Source organism: Lepisosteus platostomus, chromosome 4 (assembly GCF_059453375.1).
Source record: "Lepisosteus platostomus isolate fLepPlt1 chromosome 4, fLepPlt1.hap1, whole genome shotgun sequence".
NCBI classification, from domain to species: domain Eukaryota; kingdom Metazoa; phylum Chordata; class Actinopteri; order Semionotiformes; family Lepisosteidae; genus Lepisosteus; species Lepisosteus platostomus.
Window position 1 is genome coordinate 26,175,512 of NC_142614.1, and position 25,142 is coordinate 26,200,653.

A 25,142-nucleotide genomic window follows, 5' to 3' on the forward strand; every position below is an offset into this window, starting at 1 on the left:
GTTGTGTGCAGATAAAAGGGTAAAATTAGAAACTACAGTAGGTTTCCTTGCATTCATATAGTTTATGGTTTCTGTAACCTTGAATCTTGGTACAGCCCGAATCTTGGTACAGGCATAGAAACATGATAGAATAGATACAATAATAATATTACAATTATTTCAGCTTCTTGTGAGAAACTGTATCATAGCCCGATTATTTTATTGTTAAAACCAGTTAATACCACTGGCCACTGGACAGGGCTGGCAACACTGTAAGGATCATGTTTTTCGACTTCTCCAGTCCCTTCAATACCATACAGCCCTTACTACTAAGGAGGAAGCTGGAGGAGATGCAAGTCGATGCTTCCATGACCTCGTGGATCACTGACTACCTGACAGGCAGACCACAGTCGTGAGACTTCAGAACTATGTGTCTGAACAGGTAGTGAGTAACACAGGGGCTCCTCAGGGGACAGTTCTTTCTCCATTCCTCTTCACCCTCTATACTTTGGACTTTAAGTACAACTCAAAGTCATGCCACCTGCAGAAGTTCTCAGATGACTCTGCAATTGTGGGATGTATCAAGGGTGGGCAGGAGGAGGAGTACAGAGGACTGGTCAGCAGCTTTGTGGAGTGGTGTGGGGAGAACCACTTGGAACTGAATATAACAAAGACAAAGGAACTGGTGGTAGATTTCAGGAGGAAAAAGGTCAAACCTACTCCTGTCTACATCCATGGGAGTGGAGTGGAGATGGTGGACTCGTACAAGTACCTGGGAGTCCACATCGACGATAGACTGGAATGGTCTAAGAACATCGAGGCCATCTATAAGAAGGGACAGATCCGACTTTACTTCTTGAGGAGGCTCAGGTCCTTCAATGTATGTAGTAAGATGCTACATATGTTCTATCAGTCGGTGGTTGTGAGCGCCATTTTCTACGCAGTGGTATGCTGGGGCCCTGGGATTAGAGCAGTGGATTCTAAAATGCTGAACAAGCTCATCAGGTGAGCAAGCTCTGTCATTGGGTCTGACCTGGACCCCTTGGAGGTAGTGGCTGAGAGGAGAATGGTGTCCAAACTAGAGGCCATCATGGACAACATCTCCCATCCCCTCTACAACAGGCTTGTAGAAATGAAGAGCACGTTCAGCGATAGACTGATTCATCCACGGTGCGAAAGGGAGCGCTACAGGAGGTCATTCTTGCCTTCTGCCATAAGTCTGTACAACGCATCCACCTTGCGTCTGGGCAGAGGCAACATTGACAGTGACCTGTTTCTGAACTGAACACATCTACACATCTACTGCTACATCTGTTCTCTTTCTTTTCCTGTTTACAACCGTTTTTTGTGCAATATATGCCAGGGACCCATGCAATACATTTATGTATAAGCAATACATTTATGTATAAGCAATACATTTATATTTATATCTATATCTATATTTACATCTATATTTATATTCATACTGTATGTGTGATACGATTTTTCTGCGTACTGTTCTGTTTTAGTTTGTTCTTTGTGTGTCTGGACTGTGAGTAACTCTTTTAGTGCACCCCTCACTGTACTGATTGTATTATGTACTGTATTGTACTATTATTATTATTGTTGTATCATTTGTTACACTGTGGCTGTGTTGTCTGTGTAAAGCTGCTGTTGCACTGCAGTTTCCCTCATGGGATCAATAAAGTATCTATCTATATATTTTTGCAAATGCTTTGCAAATATAGCATTTAACAAGTAAGTTAAATCAATAATTAATAACCATTTCTTATGGAAACTAAACAAGAGGTCAAAAGCCAAAATGATTGTCATGGTTTTTTTTTTATATTAATTGAATCTTTGGCTAGGGCAATCCATGGAAATGTTTTCCTAAGTAGATAATCTGAAGCTTATTTCTGATTTTTATATTTTAAGATATAAGATTTAAACTAGCAGTTTGTGTTCCCCATCAGTTTTAATTATGCCAGAAATAAGTCATTCAGAAATGTATTACACATTGTGATCTGTCTACAGGTATGCCATCAAAATTATATATTTTATAACTTATGCTAAGATGTTGTGATTGTAGTAGTACTGTATATTTTAAAACAATTCTACAAGACATATTTTAATACTACCAAGCTGATTTCTTTATTTTTCTAAAGATACAAATATATGTTTTTTATATACATTTTTTAGAATTTATTTTTTGCTTTCTTGATAAGTAAAAATTCCTTTTAGAATACGGATAATAATAATTCTGTTTACATTTTCAGTTTGCAGCTTATTCCAGTTTATTCTAACTTCAAATCTTCTTTGGTCTTTGCTGAAATTTTTCATAAACATGGGTATAACATACTGTTTATCTTTCATTTAGGCCTTATAAATTATTATGAATTAAGTCTTATTAGTGTTCCAGATGGATATCACTGATACAAGGTCAACTACGTTTTTTCATGTTTGAAGACCATAATGAAGGTTCATTTCTGGTCAGGGATCATGATAATAGTTGTATCCCTTTATACACACAGCCAGAGTAATAGGAGCTGTTTTGACATAGACATAATGCTTCTAATTTTCCCTCTGGACAGACTAGGAGAAAATTGCCTGTTTAATTAATTTACTATGAATTAACAGTTGAAGGCTTACAGTTTGCCCGTTGAAGGCTTACAGTTTGCCAACAGGAATTATCAGACCCAATGTGTTTCCAGCAAAGCTAAAAGCTACAAAAGGAGCAGACTACACAATGGTATCTGTTAGCTCCGCCTTGTGTGTTACAGTATATGTGGTCTAAAACAGATGCTCATGTACTAGAGAAAAATAAGTTTGGAAAAAGGAAACTTCTGCTATAGCTGGGGATATTGATTTTATTATTTGAGTCAATTGTAATTGTATTGTATTTAGGAGCTCTACTACAGATTTCTGTAAAACGTCTTGTTTTATCAGTTTCTAATACATTGAACATGACAGCAAAGCCAAAACTGAGAAAATGAGTATGTTTTTTTACTAGCACACAGTGCATCTTATTGACATTCATTCTTTATGTTGGAAGGCACCATCTGGCAAGTGTCACAAACACTCAGATTTTAAAACAAACTATAGTGAAAAAGCTGTAATAGCATTAGACTACAAGTTTCATTTGTTTTATTGGTTTCTGGATATTTTCTTCTAAATGCAATGAAGAAAACTGTAGCTTTTTGCTGTAAAAGAAGTTGTGTATTTGACTAAAGTTCAGTTTTCAGTTTTTCCTGCCAGTCACCTTTAGAAATGGATACTGTTGTTTAATGTGCAGTTTAGTTTGTGGGCTCACCAAAAAATATACAATCTCTGTTCAATGTTTGCCTTTTTTTCATATCTGTAGCAATGCCAGCTTTCTTTCATATCTGTCGCAATACCATCACATTTTTCCTTTAAATTTTACATTCTCATCCTGACAATTAGTGTGCTCCTGATTGTTTATGAAAGTAATCCAGCACATGAATGTCCTGTCCTAAACTGTCCTATCTTTGATTTGTATGCAAGCTGCTGACCGAGCTTGCTTTGGTTAACTCAGCTAATCAGAATTAGGTATTACACAAGTAGCACTTGAAATATTGTTTAAAGGTGCTTAATGTTCTTGTTTTGCTTTCTCCTTTTCTTTAGGCTTTGTACAACTCAATCAAAAACGAGAAGTTAGAATGGGCCATGTAAGTATAATTTGCTTTCTCTAATATACTGTATACATATGGTTGATTGAGACAGGATTAAGGTGTGGGTTTGACAAAATGGTGCTGTTAATTTTTCCTTTCTCCCATTAATTGCATGAGACAATTAATGAGAGTATACAGTTCCTTTGTCTCCTTAGAAATTTGATTGACTGCCATCACAGCAACTGAGAAATCGGTTTCAATGGTTCCTGACTTCTTACATAAAACAATATATGAGTAGCAAGGAAAGAGGGTGTTTTAAGCAGTTACCCTCAAACTAAATTCACTGCACTTGGGGAACTTTACAGGAGAAGCTTTCAAAGTCAGTCTTTCTCAGCTGCCTGATGCAGTCATCTCACAGTCCAGTTTACCCCTTTATTGTGAAGGAATTGTGCAAATAATCATGATGCACTTGAGCAATCTGAAAAATGATGAATTTCTGGTTGCATATTGACTAATAGTTTGAGTACTTTGAAACTGTAAACAGCTAGTTTAAATGGTGGGAGAAACACTGTGGCCATTATATGCTGTTAAAATGCACAGGCATGCAGAGAGCCAGCAGATCACAGCAGAGGAGGAGGGAGTGGGTGTTCAGTCAAGAAAATTGCAATAGAGTCAGTGCTGTTTTTGTGTCCCTTTTGTAAGGTAATACATATGGATTTGGCATAATTTCCAATGGTTGATTTCATTTCTGCCTTATTAAAATATGCAAAAACAAGCATTTGAATTACCTGTTTATAAATGCCACAGGGTATTTGCAGTTTTGGTTTAATAGTGATTTGATGACTTGATACCCCTCTAAGGAGAACAAATGTATGGTAGGATATTAGATAATCAAAGATGAAGTGCTCCATAGTGGGAAATACAATTGTTTGCCCTCTGAGCACTTTGAAATTTAGATTTTTAGTTTCTGTATACAGTGTCTTTTCAGGTATGGCCATTTAAACCTATAATTTTTATAATTTCACAGACTTTCAGTAAATCCACACTACCCTACCCCACCTTTTATTCCATTTTTTTTAACATTCTGTATTGTACTTTCATTGTGAGTTTCTTTCTCCTTTGTTCTTTTTTTCCTGTTGGCATGCCTTCATCTGGAATGAGATCAGATATTAGTGCATATATTCAGACTTGCTGCAAATCCCTCTGATATGTGTGATCATCCTACTCTCAATCTTCTGTTGGCTTCCATTCATTTAGCTCTGTTGGGTGACACACACCAGACCCTCTCCAGTTGTTAAAAGCCTCAGAGGGTACCTGTGGTTTCACTGGCCTTAAACAGCACCTTAGATAGGTGGGCTTGTCTGACAAACCTGGTAGGGGTGGGGTGATTCGTCCATCATTCAACGGATCACATCTTTATTGCTTTGCATATTTCCATTAAATAGCATCACCTTTACTTACACATACAAAATGTGTATCATGTCATGTAATTTGCCAAACTGCTTTATACCATACGGTTTAACGTCTCATCCGAAAGACGGCAAACACTAAATACCCATTTCAAATTATTTTTAGGAAAAAACATATGGCTGTTTACATGCAGAGCTGTTTAACTGTGTGGAGCTTTCTGAATTTGAAGCACAGTGCCCTACAGTAGTTTTCCTGTAGTAATCATACCACAGTGCTGTTGTGCTACAATAACAGCATGAATAATGGAGCTCTTTTTAGGACATATTAGACATTAAGGATCTGACGCAGAGTCAGGTTGTGATTGTGATAGGTACACAGACATTCTATATTTTTAATTTTCTCTAGTAATTTAATAAAAAAATCAGCTACTTTGTGCTACACATGGTTATCTATCTGCAATCTTGCTTTACTAGTTTAGACGATTTTAATTTTGATCATTGTTAGTGTTTTGTCTATGCAGTACCTTAGTATCTGTCCTCATATCTATTATCATATTGTGTATCAGCATTGCTTTAAAAAGTTTTGAGGAAACTGCTCTAGTTGTGGCTAACTGTGCTGCGTGAATAGCTCACTTGTCCAGGTGGGTTTGACATACTGTAGCTGCATTATAAGTTATTTTATCAGTTATAACTGATTTCGAAGAACAGTCTCAGAACAAGGCTAGTTTGTATTAAAGTACAGTTACAGAGACCTGAAGAGGAGACCTTAAATATATGTCTATACTAAGACTCAACTTGGAAAACTCACAATAAGAAAATTTATATTTAGTTTTTATATTGATTTAATAATAATAATAATTGCTTACAATTATGTAGTGCTTTTCTGGACACTCCACTCAAAGCACTTTATAGGTAATGGGGACTCCCCTCCACCACCACCAATGCGCAGCATCCACCTGATTGCAACAGTATAAAAATTACCCTAAGATTGTTCCTCTGTTCCAGTTTAAACTAGTGATTTTTACAGAGCATAGTGTCGCACAATCGCCTGCCTGAGCTGTAAGTCAATCAAACAAGTATTTTGAATAAGGTTTCCACAGAAAACAAAATGAAGCCAATAATGTGTAAAACAAGAATGCTGTGGCATTTTAACCTTGATTAAAATATGAGCTAATGCCTTAGAAATGTATGCATGTTCTTTACTGTTGCCATAGTGAAATGAGTAGATAGGTGCCGCTACAGTGGCTATTTAGAAATGAGCTGTTATTTGCATCACAAAGGGAGAGTTGCCGAGTGACAAGCTGTCTTCTGGAATACAATAATAATGAGTGAGGTATTGCCATTGTGCTCTGAGTTATCTCCAAAATTACGGCCTGTTAATGTCAGTTCCAACTCTGAATAGCCTGGCCTAATATTATGTGAAAGGCCTTGGACACAAGCTATTATTAGAGGTCTCTGTTGGCCACAATTAGTTTCACCAAGGGTGCCGGACAAAATGCAATAATATATATTACATTGGTGTTTAACAGCAAGTCGGTAAGAAGAAATGGTGGTAAACCTGATGATTGTTCATGTTCAGTACTGTGGAATAGACCAAAATACATTAGAAATCCATAGCTTTCTGCTTTTGTTTAATCTTTAGGTAAGACATTCCCTATACTGTATGTCTGTCGATAATTGCAAGAGTGAAACAAGCAAATGCTCTAACCAGATCCTGACCAGGACAGTGAGTTGGAGCTGTTCAGTGAATATGATGGGTGGTAATATGATATTTTCTCCTGGGTTTATTCTAATAGGACAAGTTATTGTTAGTAAGTAAGTGTTATTGAAAGGCAAATGTAGGAATTGCAGTTCATGTTTAGGTGCATATATTGTATTTCGAATAAGCAGAATAACATCAAATTAAATATTCTATATATGGGTGTAAAGATATGTTTTTTGTCTTGAGCCTGTCTAGTGTAATTGTGATGCAATATCTACTTATTCCAACATATGCACTTTATTGTATGACTCATACAGTATAAACTGTATATAATATATGATGCAAAATGATCAATCTGAACATTTGATAAATGAGCCTCCAATGATTGCCATACTGTACAGTGCATTACTTATTTAATTAACTAATTAATTACTAATATATTAGTTCTTCAAATGACTTATTTACTGATTATCATACACTTTCATATACACTTTTGACTAGGGATCGACACTCTGTATATTTCAAGTGATGTAGGCCATCCTGATGTATGTCAGAGAGTGAGGTGCAGACTTTCAGAATAATACGCTGGTTGTTTTAAACAACAGACTAAATGGAGTGGTAATCCAGGTGCAGTGGTCTGGCTAGGAGTATCAGATCGCTGAAGAACTCCACTTGTAGTGATATAAGCAGCCCCAGTCCCAACGTTTTGATCAATTACAGGAACCTGTTCTATCCTTCTTATGGGCTCATCCTAATGTGGTAACATTCCTGCCGGACAGCACCACGTCTTCATGTTGCTCGTGTGACAACAGGATTCTTACAAAATTAAAATGTGACAGTCACGCCGTGATTTGCCAGACTTGAGCCCCATCGAACATGTTTGGGATGAGCTCAGACGACATGACACCTAGGGCTTAGAGAGCAATGAACAGGCACTACAAGAAGAAGGGGACAGAATCCCTCAAGATCTGGGAATGTATCTGCAATTGTGTGAAAAACATACAGTACAGACGTACAGCTTGTATTGCCTTCAACTGTACCCACAGCTCAGCCTCTGTCATGAGCTCCAGTACACTGGTGGTGCTACGGTATGTGCCTTAAAAGAAATAGATCTCCAGACAATAGTCAACGTATTTACTGAGGAGATGGGACTTAAAGTGAACCTCAGGAGGCAGTAATTTTCCATTGTGGAGCTCTGAATGCACATTCTCTTGCACTGTCAACCCAGATCACCACTGAGTATCTGAACAATGCAGATCCATTCTCACACCTTGAGAGTTCTCTCTTAAATGTTTCCTCTTGTATCCTTCTGAGTGAATTGCGAAAAGGGTACCTTATATCACTAAGGAAACAATTGTGTCACTATACAGTTCTGATTAACACTAAAATTTGACAGGGGAATATAAGTATTAGACCTGCAAAGCAGAAATGTATCCAGTCCATTTAGTAGATCAAAAGCTTTTTATTTTTCCTTGCCACCCGTTTTTATAATGAATTGCTTCTTTTAGCTGTAATAAATTTAAGCCTAATGCTCACTTCTTTAAAGCTCATGGCTTCTTGACAGGTTCTAAGTGTTTCATCCACCATTACATCACCCCTCTATGAAGATCTTCATTAAGGAATTTTATGAGCCACGCAAGAGATGGAAGTATAGTTGGAGTCAAAAGTACTGTTAAATTTAGAAGTGCAGCTAGTCAGATTGCCATTTCGCAGAATGAATGTGCTGACCGAGCTAAACTGCAGTAAGGCAATTTAAAAGAAATTCCACACTCTGAATGAATGTTGTTCTAATTATCTGATTATTTACCACTATGTCTTAGCTTTTAGGCAATTCTTCTCTCACCTTTTTGAAAAGCAGCATTAGCTTCCATGGACTTATAATAATATATATTATATTATAATTACACCTATAATATAAAGATTTTTTATTATGAAGGCACCTGGAGATCATAAGGACATGCAAAGTTTTTCTTAAAGTCAGAGAAAAGTACAAAAAGAATTCTCAGGTTTGTTTTTTTTAACTGCTTTCGTCTCCCAAGCTTCCCCATCGCAAGGTGTCACATGCAACACACAATACATCACATCCCACAGTACAAAGCAAAGCAAATGGCAGATTTCACTGGGTGCTACCACAGCATTGCAGAGTGTATTAATAAACCAATGAATACAAGCCACTGTGATTTATTTTAGAGGTTTTCAGCAAAGAAAAACAAAAGTTAATACTTATATCACTCAATTTATATACAATATGTGCTTCTGGTAACTGAAGTAATGTTTACAGTAGGTGTATTGCATGTAACTCAAATTAGTCTATGAAATATTGATAATAGAGGCTTATGCTCACTGTACTTTATTGGTAATTTGTATAACTCTAGTAAAATCTAACAAGGTGTGAATGATCATTTCATATAAGATTCAAAGATATTAAGACAACAAAGAAGACTCTGGAGTGTTAAATCTGAAACGAACATATATGTTTGGAATTAATTTTAAATGCAGGATAAAAATAGCAGAGCACAAACAGGGTATTTAAGCTTAAAAGTATAAAGTAAAATAAAGACCTGTAATTGTGTAACTGTAATTGTGATAGGAAGGAGTCATCAGTGCAGCCTGGTAGTAGGCCTTTTCTGTGTCTATAATGTCTTCTGTTGCTGTTATGGGTCTCTCACTGTTCAAGTTGTTCCACTCTACTGTTCTCATCCTGCAGAGGCCATGTATCACACCCACACTGCACGGCCATTCAGTTCAACAGTTCTCTTTAACAGGTGTCCTACTGAACCATCGAGAGCCCTGGGACAGTACTTCACTGCTGTTACCACTTTTTCACTTTCACCTCCTCCAGTCTGGCATCCTCAACTGGAACACTTGCACAAATAGTGCTTCAGCCCTGCTTCACAGTTTGTAAGATTTACACAATGTCCCTACCTAGTGAACAGTTTTCAGCCTTTGCAAAGCTGATCATAAACCACTCTATAGTTTAGCTTGGTTTTGAATCGACATGAAAATGCTCTAAAAGTGCAGCTTTTAAAATGGGTGAAACGTATATGTAGGGCTGATGGGTTTTTTTCTAATTGCTTTTCTTATTATCCTGATCAATTGGAAACCTAACCACACTATGTCAAGTAATTGTTTTGTCTGTTTTTGCTCTAAAGATGAGAGTACAAAACTGTCATTGTATTTGTGTATAGGGTACATATTTTACAGAACATGGATGTGACGAGTTATTTGTATTGTAACTTTGCGGTGCTGGTCAGCACAGCAGGATTCTAGTTGGCATGTTCTGTAGTGCTTGGGCAAGGTTGTGAGGTACCAGTCATGCAAAATGAAGAGGCTGATATGTAAAACATTTTTGAAGCTTATGGTTTTCAAAAACTTCTCACACCACCTGCAGTACAGATATACAATCTACTTCTTTTGAAGGACCACACTTTTTCTACAGTCCTAACTAACCTGTGTGTGGCCATTACACTGTCTACCAAACCAGTCTGAAAATAAAACTCCCCATTCTAACATGCTAGACATTGAAACGGCGAAGATATGAAGCTTGTTTGATGATCAGCAGACTCTAGAATATTCAGTGATCAATGTATTGAGAGCCAGTCTAACTTTTGAAGGGCCTTTGTCATTTTCTCAAAGAAAACAGATTGACATAGTTTAATAAAGGCAATAAAGGGCAGAGGTGTAATGGCTCTCTACCAAATCAGGGTGGAAATAAACTGTCTAGGTGGAAGTATATTTCACTATAAGAACACATTGTGAGTTTTATGTAAATGTACGCCTAAAAATGCGTGAGATAGGGGTTGCAAAGGCAAAAGAAATAGTGAAAAAGATACAGTGCCCAGATCTTCTATGTGGCAATCAAACTTCTTTATTTTAATAGCATATAAAATGCACACATTCCTTATCCTTATAGTAACCAGTCCTGATTCTGGAAGAATGGCAGAGAAAATCCAATTAATGGAGTAGAAGGCTCACATGATCAACGGTTCATTTTCCAATGATTTACTTTCTCTTTAATGGATGTGAAGGTGCAAACAGGAAGACACATCTGGTGTTTCTAGCAGGGTCCATAAACAGCGGCTCATTTGAATTTGTTTAATGCAGCTAAGGACAAACACAGTCAGTGAGATTAGTTAATGAGCACAATGTGCTTTGGTACAAGAGACCTAATTACACATACAGTTGATTAGGCATGTACAAGAAAGCACACCAGTCAATCAGATACCGTACTGTATGTGCCTTGTTTAAAACATGCCTTTACAAATTGTATTTTTTTTATTTATTATTTAAACCATGCTGGGATTCAGCTTCTAATTTGAAAGGTTTCTCTTATAGGTTTTAGGTCTTTGTAAAGTCCTTCAAGCCTACCTCCTTTTTTGGTAACTATTCAGTTGTTCAGGTAACCCAAGTTTTCAAATCCTTAACATGGTTATTTTACTCCTTTGAAATGCCCCGCTACTTGCTAAATCAGGTACTAACAATACATTCATGGATTTCGAAATATATAAAATGCATTGTTCATTATCAGGGGGGTTGTAAGGAATGTGAAATCCTGAGGTCTGTGATATGAGATACTGTAGCAGTCTCCAGGACTCATTGCCAAGTTGTATTTTGTTTAGATAACAATCTAGTTAATACAGTATGTAAGGCCTGAATTTTTAAGACAAACTTTATGGCCTGTATTTTAGTCTTCCATCATCAAGAGGTTGATATAGCACTTATTAAACAGTCATCACATTGTGGTACCTTAATTAGTAATTTAATTACTGAAACATATGTATATAAGCATGCAGAGTAGTAGGAATGTATAAGGCTATTAACACTTAGCATGCATCCATTTTATTCAATAGTGTCACCAGAAGTGTAGCAATAAACTAAAAATTAACATCAGGAATATGTCAATAGAATAGTTTTGCTTTGTTTGAAGAGTTGAAAATGTCTGAAATACTGTATGAAAACGAGTGCAAAAACATAATTAAGCTTCAGTAGCTCGTATTAAATTAGTATAAGGCCAAAAATTAAAAAAGGCAGTTTGCATTGAGTACATACTGTAAATGTCAGTTACAGTTCAGTGGAAGAAAAATTCTAGTTTTTTTATATTTTGCAATGAAATGTAATCTTGGTCATTTGTCAAAGCTTTCATTTGTCATGGATTGTGTGAAACTTGTCCATACAAAGAAGCATATCTTTCTGCATCCATAGAATTAATAACAATTAGATAATATCATTTAGCCTTTGATGTTATGTTGGCAAATATTTTTCAGCTTCATTCCTTAATTCTTCCAAAAACATTCCACTGGCATTGTCTTTTGTACAGTGCTTGTGCCCACTTTGGATTTACATTTGTCATCATGAGAATCTGGAATACAATCCAAAGGGAGAGTATACAGCAAGATATCTTTACTTCCTTGAAAAATTTGTGATCTGAATGAACAACATTCTTTTTTTCATTGATTTGAGTTGAATTATGCTGTCAGGTTTTTTCTTCAGCAACTTTGCAGTCATGTGTGTTCTGGGTATCTGGGTTAGGGTTAAAATGCATTTCAAACTATAATAAAAGTCAAATGTACACAGCAACGTGTAAAACCTCCAATTTGTTTCACAAAATAGACACAATTTCTAGGCATGCACAGGACCGTCTGAATGACGCCACAAAGTTTGGTACATGTGGAAAGGCCCTATTACATTGTAAAAAAAGCAGACTTGTGAGTACATCTCTTTTAATCTAATATTGTTCTTGATGTCAAGACAGTTTTGCTGACAAATACTTATTACTTGTTAACACAGCATGCAGATTACTTTGGAACATTTCTGTTACGGAATTGTCTGTTGTAGAACCTGTACGTATTGGCTTATAAATCACATTACATTAGCCATTACAGTGACTAGTGAGCAGGAAGAGCCACTTCACATTGCAATTTGCGCAAACTCTCGCTCTCAACTGTGGCGAGACCAGTCGTTTGCGACTGATCTGAGAAATTGGGACTGCAGTTCCCCTCTATAACAAATTTATTGTGAAGCTTAATACTACGCCAAGAAGCAGCTTCGCTGGCAGAATGTAGACTTCTGTTTGACTTTATCACTCTTTAAAAAGTATTTTCCTGCTGTGACATTTAGAAACTTTTCACAGGAGAAACGGGTCTCCTCTTTACACATTTGATGTGCTGTAATAATTGGCCCACGGCTTATTACACGTTTGTTGAGAAATGCGTGTATCTTATGACGGTTGAATAGGGGTATATTAGAACGGATTCCCTCTCAGCAGTACCAATCCTGGCTTCAGTGTAGTCTTTTGGGTGTTTTTGTAATTATTAGTTCTTATCTTTTGAATGTTGTCCAATAATAAATTGTAGGTTTTGCATTAAAAACAATAACATCGATCAGTTTGTAGTACACCAGGTGAATACTGCTGCACGAGTTCCCGCAAATGTTTTTTGATGTCATCCATTCTCCCATTTTCTGTGTATCCTAATTGCAGCAGTCTTGATTTGGACTAGTAAACTCTACAATTGTGGTTTCTGATTGTATAAATAATTACAGTTCCTATGTAGATTTTCTAATGATAGCTGGGATTAGAATCTCTACATGGATGCCTAGAAGATAACGCTTCAACCCTAGGCTAGAAGCCCTGAAAGTCATCTGGTCAAAAAAATGCCCTGTTAATGTACGCGGTGTGCTCTTGAGTCTTAATCTGGCAGAGGTTCTCAATTTGATTCTTTATAAATATGTTTTTTGCGGCTTTTCCAGACAAGCTTCAGTGTTTGCTGCATTGTGTTATCTTTTTTTTAAATGTAATACTTAGGAGTTTAAATGGCCCTGAGTAGTTGGAACTGGCAGCATCCCACATGACTGCAGGTGAAATAAGTGTTCTCTTTATACTTTCCAAACTACAGTACAGTACGTAATCTACTTTTGGAAAGAAAGAGATGCATTTCTTCTATATGGTGTTAGTTTAATCCAGACAGGAGCACTATCCTACAGCACAAAAAAAAAACTATATGACAGGAGATCACTTAATGGACAAACCTAGGATTTAATTATAATCCCAATATCCACCCTGCCTGTGTCAGTGCAAAGACCTTCAGGCTCTTGGAAGATGTATCCCTACCAAGTTGATTTGTCAAGTACTTATTATACAATAATAAATGATATATTATACAATGAAAAGCACCTGCAACCAATCCGAGACCACTGCAGTACTGATTTAATATTAATGTCATGTCAGGAATACACTTCGTCAAGTCTTTATTTGGTTTATATACTGTAACAAAGATCAAAAATAGAACCAATGTTTAAAACATTCTAATGTCTGGGTCTTTTGCAGGTTGTTCCTAAAAATAAAATGTAATGTATTTATAAATGAAATTGCTTTTCTCCTGTTATGTAACATGAAGGAATCAAAACATTGCTTTGCCCAGTCTGTCCTTGGATTCACATATTTTCTTTCAGAAAAGCTCCAGTAACTGCAAGATTTTCTTTTGTTGTCGATGACACCCTGATTGCTGTGTGTGATACATTTTATGGAGTAATCCACACCTGACATTTAATGTCCTAGAACAGTTTTTGTAGTTTGGACTAATAGAGCGTGTTCAATATTATTATAAGTACTTTGTCTAAAATGTAAAACTAAATGAGATATATAGAAATATATATCAAATAAACTGTAGAAAATAAGATAAAAGTAAGGAAAACAGTTCCTCTTCCCAAGTCAAATCTCCAAAAGGTACAATAGCATTGACATCAAGCTAATATTATGTAGAACATTTCATAAAACAATGCAATCAGCACACATTTCTAACTGACCCTACATGAGAGTGACAACGCAAAAGGAATTTAAAAGCCTGGGAACAGAAAAAGTCATTTGCAGAAAGAGTACGGAAGAAAAAAAAATGTTGCCGAGTGGCAGTTTTTCAAAAATTCATTAAAGGTGTGAAGACATAAAGAAAAAATACAACCTCCATGACGGGCCATGACAGCAACTAATGAAAGAAATAATAATAATAATTGCTGTAATAATCCAGCATGAGAGAGACAGCCTATAAAAAAGGTTCTTAGAATACAGTACAAGCGAACATTTAACATGAATCCCTATGTTTCATGATGATGAGTACTTGGTTGTAACTGTCCTTCCAGTTTTGAGCACCAAAAATCGTTTGCTGAATGTGGTTGTATCCAATAGATATATGTTTCTTTCTGCAGCAGACATTCTGCAAGAAACTTCTCATCAGAAACTTGAGTTTGCACTGCCTTTTCATTCACAACCTCCACTAAAATATTCTGGAAAAAAAATTCTGCAATAAGGATGAATTATAGATAAGTATGCATTTCCAGAACAATGAAGAAAGCGAATAACTATTTTTTTGTCTCGTTGAACTATGAACCTGTTCAATGTAAATGGATTGGTGCTGTTCTTTGTGAGGTTCTGCCAGACAGCCAGCATGTTCTGCGGGATTATAAACAGAAGATCTCTCAGCCAGGCCCTCAGTTCTTATATATATTTGTACTCCTACCTCTGTTGTCAATACCATCCCTTTCAATTCTGAAACTTCCACCTTTGTAGTCATGATTTCCAGCTCAGCCATCTTTGGTTCTGTATCATTCAGCAAGACCTCAATTGATTTCATTTTCTTCAAGGGAATGTTGGAAGCAGTTTCCAAAGAAGTAATTATACCTGCAGTACTTTTTGAATGGCCATCAGCAGTAGACAAGTGAGGGCCAATAGATTTTATCTTTGTCTAGATTTGGCCTTCCTGGGAAGGCTGGGGCAAAATGATTAATTTGCTGTTGATTGTGTTGAGCCCTAGGTCTGATCCTTGTTTTTGGCCTATTGTCTTCTAAGGGGTTTATGTGATGAGAAATAATAGGCAGCAACCATCCTGTACTCACGTTATGTGACACCCTGTGTGCTTCGTATGTTTTGATGTATTTGATGTCCAATGCTATTGCTTAGAATTTCATACATACTGTAGAATGAAAAATGGTTTAGTCTCAGTGTAAGGGGTTCTTAAATGTATTGAATTCCATTAACTGTTAAATACTCCTCTGGTGTCCAAATGTAGTCATTAAGCAGAAAGTGAAGCTTGTAATTAGGTCAAGTGGCAGCAAAAAGGTACATAAGTTCTTACAAATGAGAGGAGCCTACAGTACAGTACGTGGTAGAGGCTAATTGATCTGATGATGTCATCCAGCCATCTCTTGAAATTAGCTTGGTAGCTTTTTATGTACTTCCACAGTCCTCTAAGTGAAAAAGTTCCTCCTGTTCTCAGTTTTAAATGTACTTCCATGTAGTTTCCACTTGTACCCTCTGCTTCCTGTCTCACTGCTTGTTTTGAAACAGTCCACTGTTTTGATTTTGTTACTGCCATTGAGAATTTTGAATCCTTGAATTGGGTCTACTCTGTTAAAATGCAGTTTTAACCTGTCAATCTGGCACATTCACGTGACTAACATGGAAGGCATTATTCTAAATACTGTAAGTCTGGTACATTCACGTGACTAACATGGAAGGCATTATTCTAAATACTGTAAGTCTTACTAGTGCATTGAGCTAGTTTAACATAACTTCTCTTGATTTCTGTTCTATTCTTTTAACTCTGTAGTATACTGTATGATAACATTCTGATTTTCCTTTTATTGCTTTCCCACATTGTCTAGAAGATATAAACAATGTGTCAATATAAATACATGACTTTTCCATAAGCAGCATCTTCAAGCTCGGCATTTATTTTGAATTTACAGTTGATGTTTTTGCTGCCTCAAAAAAATGTCAAAAGCAATTGGGTATCTCTAATGTGCCTCTGAACAATGAACAGCCATGTAGACCACGGACAGTCAAAGAAGTTATTAGTTCAACAGTTCCTGTCTTATCCAGGGTTTTCTTAACAGAGAAAGTCATTCCTTTTTTTGCCATCTCCTCCTGGCACCAAAACTTTAGCTTCTGTCCAGTCTCATTAAATAATCCATCCATCCATTTTCTAACCGCCTTATCCAGAACAGGGTTACAGGGAAACCGGAGTCTATCCCAGCATGCAGTGGGTGCAAGGATTCACCCTTGACACAGGCACGCACACACTCACACCAGGGCCAATTTTCCCAGAAGCAACCTAACCTACCAGTGTATCTTTGGACTGTGGGAGGAAACTGGGGTACCCAGAGGAAACCCACGTGAACATGTGAAGAATATACAGACTCCCCACTGGTAGCACCCCAGAAACTGAACTTGGGTCCTCAGCACTGAAAAGCAGCAATACTAACTAGTACACCTTTGTGCTGACCTCACTGAATAATAATTGGGAATCATTTTAGCACAAATTTTATAACAAAACAAGTAAATATTTAGAGATGTATTTGTAACAAAATGTGAATTTGGAAAGTTTTCACACTTTTCTCTTTTTCGGAACCTATACCCATGAAGAAATATACACTTAAACTCGATTTTGTATTATAATTCCACAATTATGATTGTGGTTTCTGTGACCAGGACAAGCTAAGCTAAACACTATTTGTGTTTTGTAATTGTATAGGTTTTTTCTTAAGGCTGGGGGATGTCCGTTAATTGAAGTTTCCACTCCCTCCTTACTACTATCTACACTTCCAAATCATATAATTCATGTTGTCATTCTTGTACTTGTCACACACACAAGTCACAACTATTCTAAGATCAATGGCTTAGAATACTTGAATTTAAATAGTATGGAGTTAAGTACTGTGCTTACAGTATTTTTATCAGTGTTTTGAATTCATTAATAATTCTGGATTACATTATATATATATAAATAACAATCAAATATCCATCTGAATCTGTATAAATAACTCGCAAAGTTTATAATAGCACGCACATACTGTAGTGCTTGTGGGATAGAATAATATATTTCGTATGCGTTTGCTCCTACAGTATGACAAAATAAATCTATTCTGTTTTGAAGAAAATACTATACAGTAGGTATTGATGGATAAGGTGTGTAACTGTGATAGCAGCCCAATGTAGCCTTATTTTCCTAGACAATAGGTTCAGCTGGGAAGATTACAATGTATGAATAGTGAAATTACAATATACAGTATATTGTGTGCTTCTCAGTAAATTATGACAACTTCCACATAGGACATAGGAATTCTCCTGTCTGAGGATGGTAATAATTAACAATGGCCACATTTATTTACATCACCACATGTTGTTTGCCATTCAGTGTTCCATGTTGAGTCGAATCTACAGTATGTACTGTATGGGTGTATACTGAATGTTCAGTGTGACCATAACCTATAATATTTTGTGTAGTAACCTGTCATGATGTACTGTCACAGTACTGTTGCTGTTAACAGAATAACAAATGCACCAAATCAGTGATATGTGCAGTATTTTATAGTGCACTAATTAGATCAATGTAGTGTATATGCTTTTCTGAAATATGAGCTGAATGAGTGGTGATCGTGCAAGAAGTATTATGTAAATATGGATAAGCACAGTTAATTTTGTTGCTAAAGCATTCCTGCATAAAAAAAAATTGAATTGTAGTGAGAGTAATGCCTTCTTATTTGGCAGGTTTTCGTTTAAACACACCTACAGAAGTGGGGTAGGTCTATAACAGACTGTCCAGACTTCCCTGCAGTCTTGGAGCTCCTAAAGTAGGCAAATGGTGATATGATGTTTGTTACGGATATTTTATTTTTAATGTTCCAGTAAGGTTTGGCATATACAATACCTGTTGGTGGAAAAACCTGACTGCAGATTGTGCACCGCTTTTAAGAATTGAATCATCAAATCCAGCAGCTGAACTAAAAGACTGAGCCCCTGTTTTGTGTGGCACAGTACCAAGGATGATCAAAAGAAGTGGAGAAGTTCCTGGCAGTAAGCGAAAGTTGTCAGTATGGTGCTGCTTTCTGTGCCAGCCTGGGACGTGTTCTGAGCTACATCTTTCTCCAGCTATTTAGGTCACGTTTAACCCCTTCAGCTCCAGATACAAAATGAATGTACTTGTCACATATTATTTTATGAATCTGATTGCTTTGTTTGAGGTTATCCCTATCCTTACAGTTAACTTCTAATGAACCATACATCTGTACAATAAGGCTAGTGTAATCATTAAGAATAGATGATCTATACATGTACGGTATGTGTGCAACAACAATATTTATCCATCCCCATTCATCCATTTTCTAACTGCTTTATCCAGTACAGGGCCTCTCACACTAGAGCCAATTTTCCCAAAAGCCTACAAGTATGTCTTTGGACTGTGGGAGGAAACCGGGGCACCCAGCAAAAGCCCTCGTGAAAACAGAGAACATACAAACTCCACACAGATAGCACCTCAGGTCTGACATTTAACCCAGGCAGTATTGTAAACACTCTGCCGCTGTGCTGCCCTACGTGTATAATTAAAAGGTACAAGGGAGGAGCTGTATTGGTGTGCATTGGTTGTAAAAGTTAATTCAACACTGAATAGTAGAAGGAAAACAGCTGTCAAAGGCTGAAGGTTTAACAGCCAAAACATTTTTCTGTCTGCTTTTCAGCATGGAATTTAGCTTTACTTGTTCCTATGCGGTATGAATATATACAGTAGACAGATAACAATGTTAATGTGTTAAGCTACCCAGTGGAGATATTTACAGTAAATCTGGACATTTGCAAACTGACCATTAAAACCTTATGATCTTACTGTATTGTATTTGGTCACAGCGTAGTAATGAATGCTCAGAAGTAAATAAATAGTAGTGTAAGTAAATAACTTTCCTGTACCAAGTTACCCTTACAGAATGAAAGCTCCAAAATTGTTGAAGGCGCTCTTACCAGGCATTTTAATTTTGAAATTTCAAGACTTTTTTTTTACTTTGAAATGTGCTAGACAGCACATAGGATGACTCTGCATCATTGTTCCACAGTTGCCAAAGAGTCCTGATATATAATTATAATCTCTAGCTGTCTTTATCTCTTCTGAGTGCATGCAGAACTTAATAAGGATCTATAAGCAAAGTTTTAGTTATTAAAACCATCTGGCTCCACTCAACTTGACAACAAATTTCACAAATGAATACATACTGAACTTCCCCCATGAAATAGAAAAACAAATTGTACTCTGGGTATGGCAAGGAATTGCAGTCATTGTGTACTTTTTTTCTTTTAGATATTTTTATATAGTATGTGTATTTAAAACTCCAAGTCAGCAGACATGTCATGTCATCTTGTTAATCCATGCTTCAAGTAAGGGAATGAAAGTCTGACAGTGTCTTTCTATTTTAGTTCTCTTTTCCAAATGGTGAAAAGGAGTCTTGGCCTCAGTTTTATTATATTTTGTAGCATCAGCCTGGAATTAAATGTTCATTCCTGACATTACGTTTTACTTTCTTAATGTACTAGTCTGAAATTTGTCTAGATCTTTTTTTCATCTGCTATGAAAATGAAACTGTGTGGATGTGAATAAGGACACAATTTTGTGTGTAGCAAGGGGGAATATGGCGCACCAGCTGGGATAGTGCCATAATGAAAACACAGCAGAGCTATTCTGATGAGCTATTTTTTCTCAGTCTTGCCAGTCCTATGAAATGAATCCCACACTGTGCACCAATGTCTGCGATGCACACTGTGTGACAACAAGTTTCTAAATCTTGTCTTGAGCAGAAATACCGCAAATGTGATGAAGCTCTGCACGCTGGCTCATCACAGATCTAATCAGAGTTCTTACAAAGCCAGTATGTGTAGTCCTCTAAAACTAATGCGGGTGTCTTATACATTTCTGAATAGAATTTTTAAACACTTCAGTGACCAAAGCTTGCTAAATGGGCCAGTGAACCAGCGAATGGGGGAATCCGATTATGGATTTTCTAGCCATTGTAGTCTTTGACCTTTTGCAACCCATGCCGCTTTATATTCAGGGTGAGGACAGATTGCTGTCCTTGGAAACAGCTGCTTGTTATTAATGACTGTCTTTCCACTTGCCGTCTTGAAGCCTGGTGTGTATTTGCTGCAGATTCACTGCCAAAAGCGCCTGGATTAGCTTCTTCCCCGCAGAAGTAGTGACATGTCGACTAATCAGTGTTGGATACTGTGAACAGGATTATAATCTGGATCCTGACAGGACAGCTTTGCAATATAATTTAAATGACTGAGCAAGACCACAAGATTGTTGTACCATTCTACGAGCTTACATCACAACTCTGGTATTAACCTTACATTTATTGTACATGAACAAGTAATAGGTTTATTCCATGCTGAAAAAAAGAAGAAAAAGAACACAACGTTTCGGCCGTGGAGCCTTCTTCAGGTGTGAAGACCTGAACACACCTGAAGAAGGCTCCACGGCCGAAACGTGTTCTCTATCTTCTTTTTTTCAGCATGGAATAAACCTATTACTTGTTCCTTTGCAGCCTACGCATGCTGATGCAGCTACCCACCTGAACATTTATTGTACATTTTACATTTGTTTACATACAGTGATTTATGCGGAAAAAGAACATCATAAATGCACATTAATTCTCTACCAGTTTGAATGAAAAGGTCCATCTGAAAAAATGTAAATGCATTTTTTGTACTTTATCAAAATGTGACATTGAAGGGGATGAAAACATTTGTTAGGCACTATAGTATCACTATATTAAGTATATCAAGTTCCTCCTTAATACAGCTGGAGAAGCAAGTGCTCATTTCCCTACTGTAAGAGGCTAATAAAGGGATTCAACCACTAATGGCAATGATGAGACACTCCAGAATATGTTAAGATGGCATACCCACAAAGCTGTTAGGGAACTGGCCTCACCAGTGCGAAGCTCCCCTATATAAGGTCAAGGGAGTAATCAGTCCAGGTCCAACTCAGTGGAGTTGGACCTGTGTGATGGGAGTAACGGAATCTTGTGGGGAGGCTCCTGTGTTCAGCTCACCAGGAGCTAAACCAAACCGGGTCTCGCGGTGAGACGGCAGGCAGATAAGAAGCCGGGTGTCATGGTGAGATGCCAGACGGGTCAAAGCTTTGCTGTCACGGGCACAGTGAGAAGCCGGGTTACCCAGTTACCATCAAACCCCAGAAGCGGCTGGTTACATGACAGGCCCAGAGAGGACTGAACAAGGGTACAGGCGTCTCTGTGTGTTCACTCTGGTGGAGCGGGACGCACTTGAAGCTTCAAGGCAAGCTCAGTCTCTTGGTGAGACATCCGATCAGTAGAGAAAGGCTACAGGTTCCTGGGTTAGGCTTGAGTGATTTAGTATTAGGGGACTCCTAGACACGGGGGGGTTAAAATTGCTGAGAGCAGGGGAAGCTCTCCCCAGAGGTGCAGCTTTGTTCCCTGTCCGTGTTGGGACACCAGTAAAAAGGAAGACGGTTAAGGAGTGTTCCTGACCAAACAGAATCGACTGGGTGAGGGATTCAACTGCTACTCAATATCACAGTACGGCAGGGTTAAGTAGGTGTACAGATTGGGCACTGCCCACAAAATGATAGAGCAGGGAGTTAATAATGTGGCAGATTTCCCTTTCTCTTGGCTACAATCCTGGGGGATCAGTTACACCTACCTTACCAAGTGGTGCATGATGGCTGTCTACAGATTACCCTGGTGGCCAAGGAAATGGGTTCTCCCCTATTTGTAGAATATGTAGTTTGGTATGAAAAGTATTATAAAAATGCATGACACGTTCATTTTGGTTTTTTAATATTTCATATGTTTGCATGGTGCTGAAGCATTTTGGCGACCGCTTGACATAGAGAGACAAAATATTTGTATGCGTTAATTTGCTGTCATGACAGTCCTGTCAATCCAGCACGGACATCTTTTCAGTCCATTAAAATGAAAGACTGCACAGGTGCAGCTGCGATTAAACTTAAAAGCTCCAGTTTACTACCTCACGTTTGTTGGTTTACATCATTTAGATAAACTTCAAAATATATGATATCTTAATCTTAATTTTCCTGAAGGTGAATGGGAGGGGGAGCTTTTTAATTAAAATCTCCTTTTAGAACATTTGATTTCAAGTCTGTAGACAGACATTGTGTTATTTAAAATGTGAGTCTTTAATGGTTAAATTCATATTGATATGAGAACGGGCTGCATATCTTTTACATTATGAGTTGCTGCAGTTTGGAAAGGCTGCCTAGCCACATTGCCGATTATACACTGATTCTTTCAAAAAACTATTGGATGAGAGCCCCAGATGACTTAGCTACTGGCAATCAAGTAAAAGACTTATCTTTATATTTGTGCGTAGGTGTTTTGTATTTTGCAAATATGGAAAATGTGTATACAGTAAATGTCCTGTAAATAATATATTTTAAATTAACAATATATGTTCACATTTTATTCCTTTAAAGAATAAAATGAAAAAATGTCACAATATTGAGCTTTTCTGATCTGTGTTCAGACTGATGCTAAGAAGAACTTTGAATCTAAGGTTTGTTTGAAGTCAAACTGCTTGATGCACACAGGTTTAATGGCTTGTGCCATTGTTGTGTCTTATTATGTGGATGTTGACTTCATAGTTTCAGTGGTTTTATTGTTTGAGAAATATTTTGTGAAGTTACAGTTCTTACTCAATAGATTTTAGGTTTCAAATCCAGGATTGGGCTCACATTTTCTTTTGTGTTAGGGGGAGTAAAGGTTATTTTTTTTTCGATTTCATACTTGGGGACGCAGAAGATTTTATTTCTAAGATACTTTAGGCTTCATGTTCCTTTGAGCTAATAAATGTCATGAGATTAACAGATATATGACAGGTGATATAAAATAGGACACAGTAAGAAAACAACGAGCGGCAGTGGGAACGTTCTTAATCACAAAACCTTTTTTCAAAATACAGCACCTTTAAAATGCCCCAGTCAAAGTATTTAATTTCCACTGACATCTAATATTTTTAGACTAATGTTCTCATTTCGTAAACCCAGCGTATGCCCTAGTCTTGAAAACTGTACTGAATCGGTGTAGGCCATTTTTTAAGAAGGGTATCGTGGAGAAAGGTGTCACAGTTGACTCTATCAAAAATGTATTGTGAGTATGAATTAAATTAAAGGTTACTTTTTAAAAATGTATTCTAAGCATGGTAAAGTTTCAGGATATTGAGTGAAGTTATTCTTCACTCACTGTGCTTTTTCTACGAATCAAAGTGGTGGACTGCAATTTTTCTCTTTTGAGTTTTTAAACCCATTTATTACTAAACAAGAAAAAAGCAAAATAGAGAGATTTCTGTTTATTTTGTTAGCAATAGTATCTAGGACATCAAAAACCTGTCCAAGAAGGTGAAGGTTGTAAATCCAGTTTTTCATTTAAATAACACTCTTTTCTCTTTCAGCCATAGCAGTAAAGGCAACTAATTGTAAAGATTTTCATCAGACAGAAAAAGGATTCTTATCAAAAACACAGCTTGGCTATAATTTGCAGGGTGTGTCAATACTTCCACGTGAAAAACAGCCTAACATAAAAAGGATTGCACTGATGAAAAAGTCAGTGAGGGAGAAAGATTATATTTTAGTTTTTAAAAAAGGGTTTATAGAACAACAAAACAACAGATCAGAAATTTATTGCAGAAGTAGGCTCAATCAATTTATAAAATAATATTAAGGTACGTTGTTGCTGCCACATACCACACTGTCTTCTGAAATTAGAAGACCAGTATCATTTGTTTGAGATGCTTTACACCATTCAGTTTGATTTTCTATGCCAACAGCCATATCACTCTGCAACTCACAACTGGCAGCCCACTGAAGCTAAGCAGGTGTGAGCCTGGTCAGTACCTGGATAAGAGACCTCCTGGGAAAAACTAAGGTTGCTGCTGGAAGAGGTGTTAGTGGGGCCAGCAGGGGGCGCTCACCCTGTGGTCCATGTGGGTCCTAATGCCCCAGTATAGTGACGGGGACACTATACTGTAAACAGGCACCGTCCTTCGGATGAGATGTAAAACTGAGGTCCTGATTCTCTGTGGTCATTAAAAATCCCAGGGTGTTTCCCAAAAAGAGTAGGGATGTAACTCCCATTGGCCCTTACCAATCATGGGCTCCTAATAATCCCCATCTATGAATTGGCTTCATTACTCTTCTCTCCTCCTCCACAGTTAATGTGTGGTGAGCATTCTGGCGCACTATGGCTGCACATTGGTGGTGGTGGAGGTTAGTCCCCGTTACCTGTAAAGCGCTTTGAGTGGACTGTCCAGAAAAGCGCTATATAAGTGTAAGCAATTATTATTATTAATGTCATTATTGCTTGCATGTCTGCAGAAGTCTTATAGCTATATGTTCAGTGATGTCTTGGCAGCAGTGAAATTAAGTTATAGATTGATATTTAACATTTTTTTCCACATTTTTTTTTCCTTGAAGCTGCCAGACTAGTTAGGTAAAAAACTAAACTGACAGGCTACATGGTTAACTTGCAATTTCATTGCTTTAGTACAGCTGTACACAGTTGCACTTGCACTGTAGTTCAGTTGGAATTATTTTCATAGCCTGGGTATCATAGCAAAATTGAGTCTGATTATTT

At 37.2% G+C, this 25,142-nt stretch overlaps 1 protein-coding gene across 2 annotated transcripts in view; it reads left to right on the forward strand.

The window, feature by feature from the left end:
• Positions 1 to 25,142, forward strand: part of psd3l (pleckstrin and Sec7 domain containing 3, like) — a 241,572-nt gene that overhangs the window by 168,987 nt on the left and 47,443 nt on the right. For both annotated transcript variants that reach the window (XM_088629209.1, XM_088629210.1), the window contains one exon: positions 3,601 to 3,644. In XM_088629209.1, coding sequence (XP_088485335.1) covers positions 3,601 to 3,644 — 44 coding nt within the window. The remainder of the gene's footprint in view (positions 1 to 3,600; positions 3,645 to 25,142) is intronic.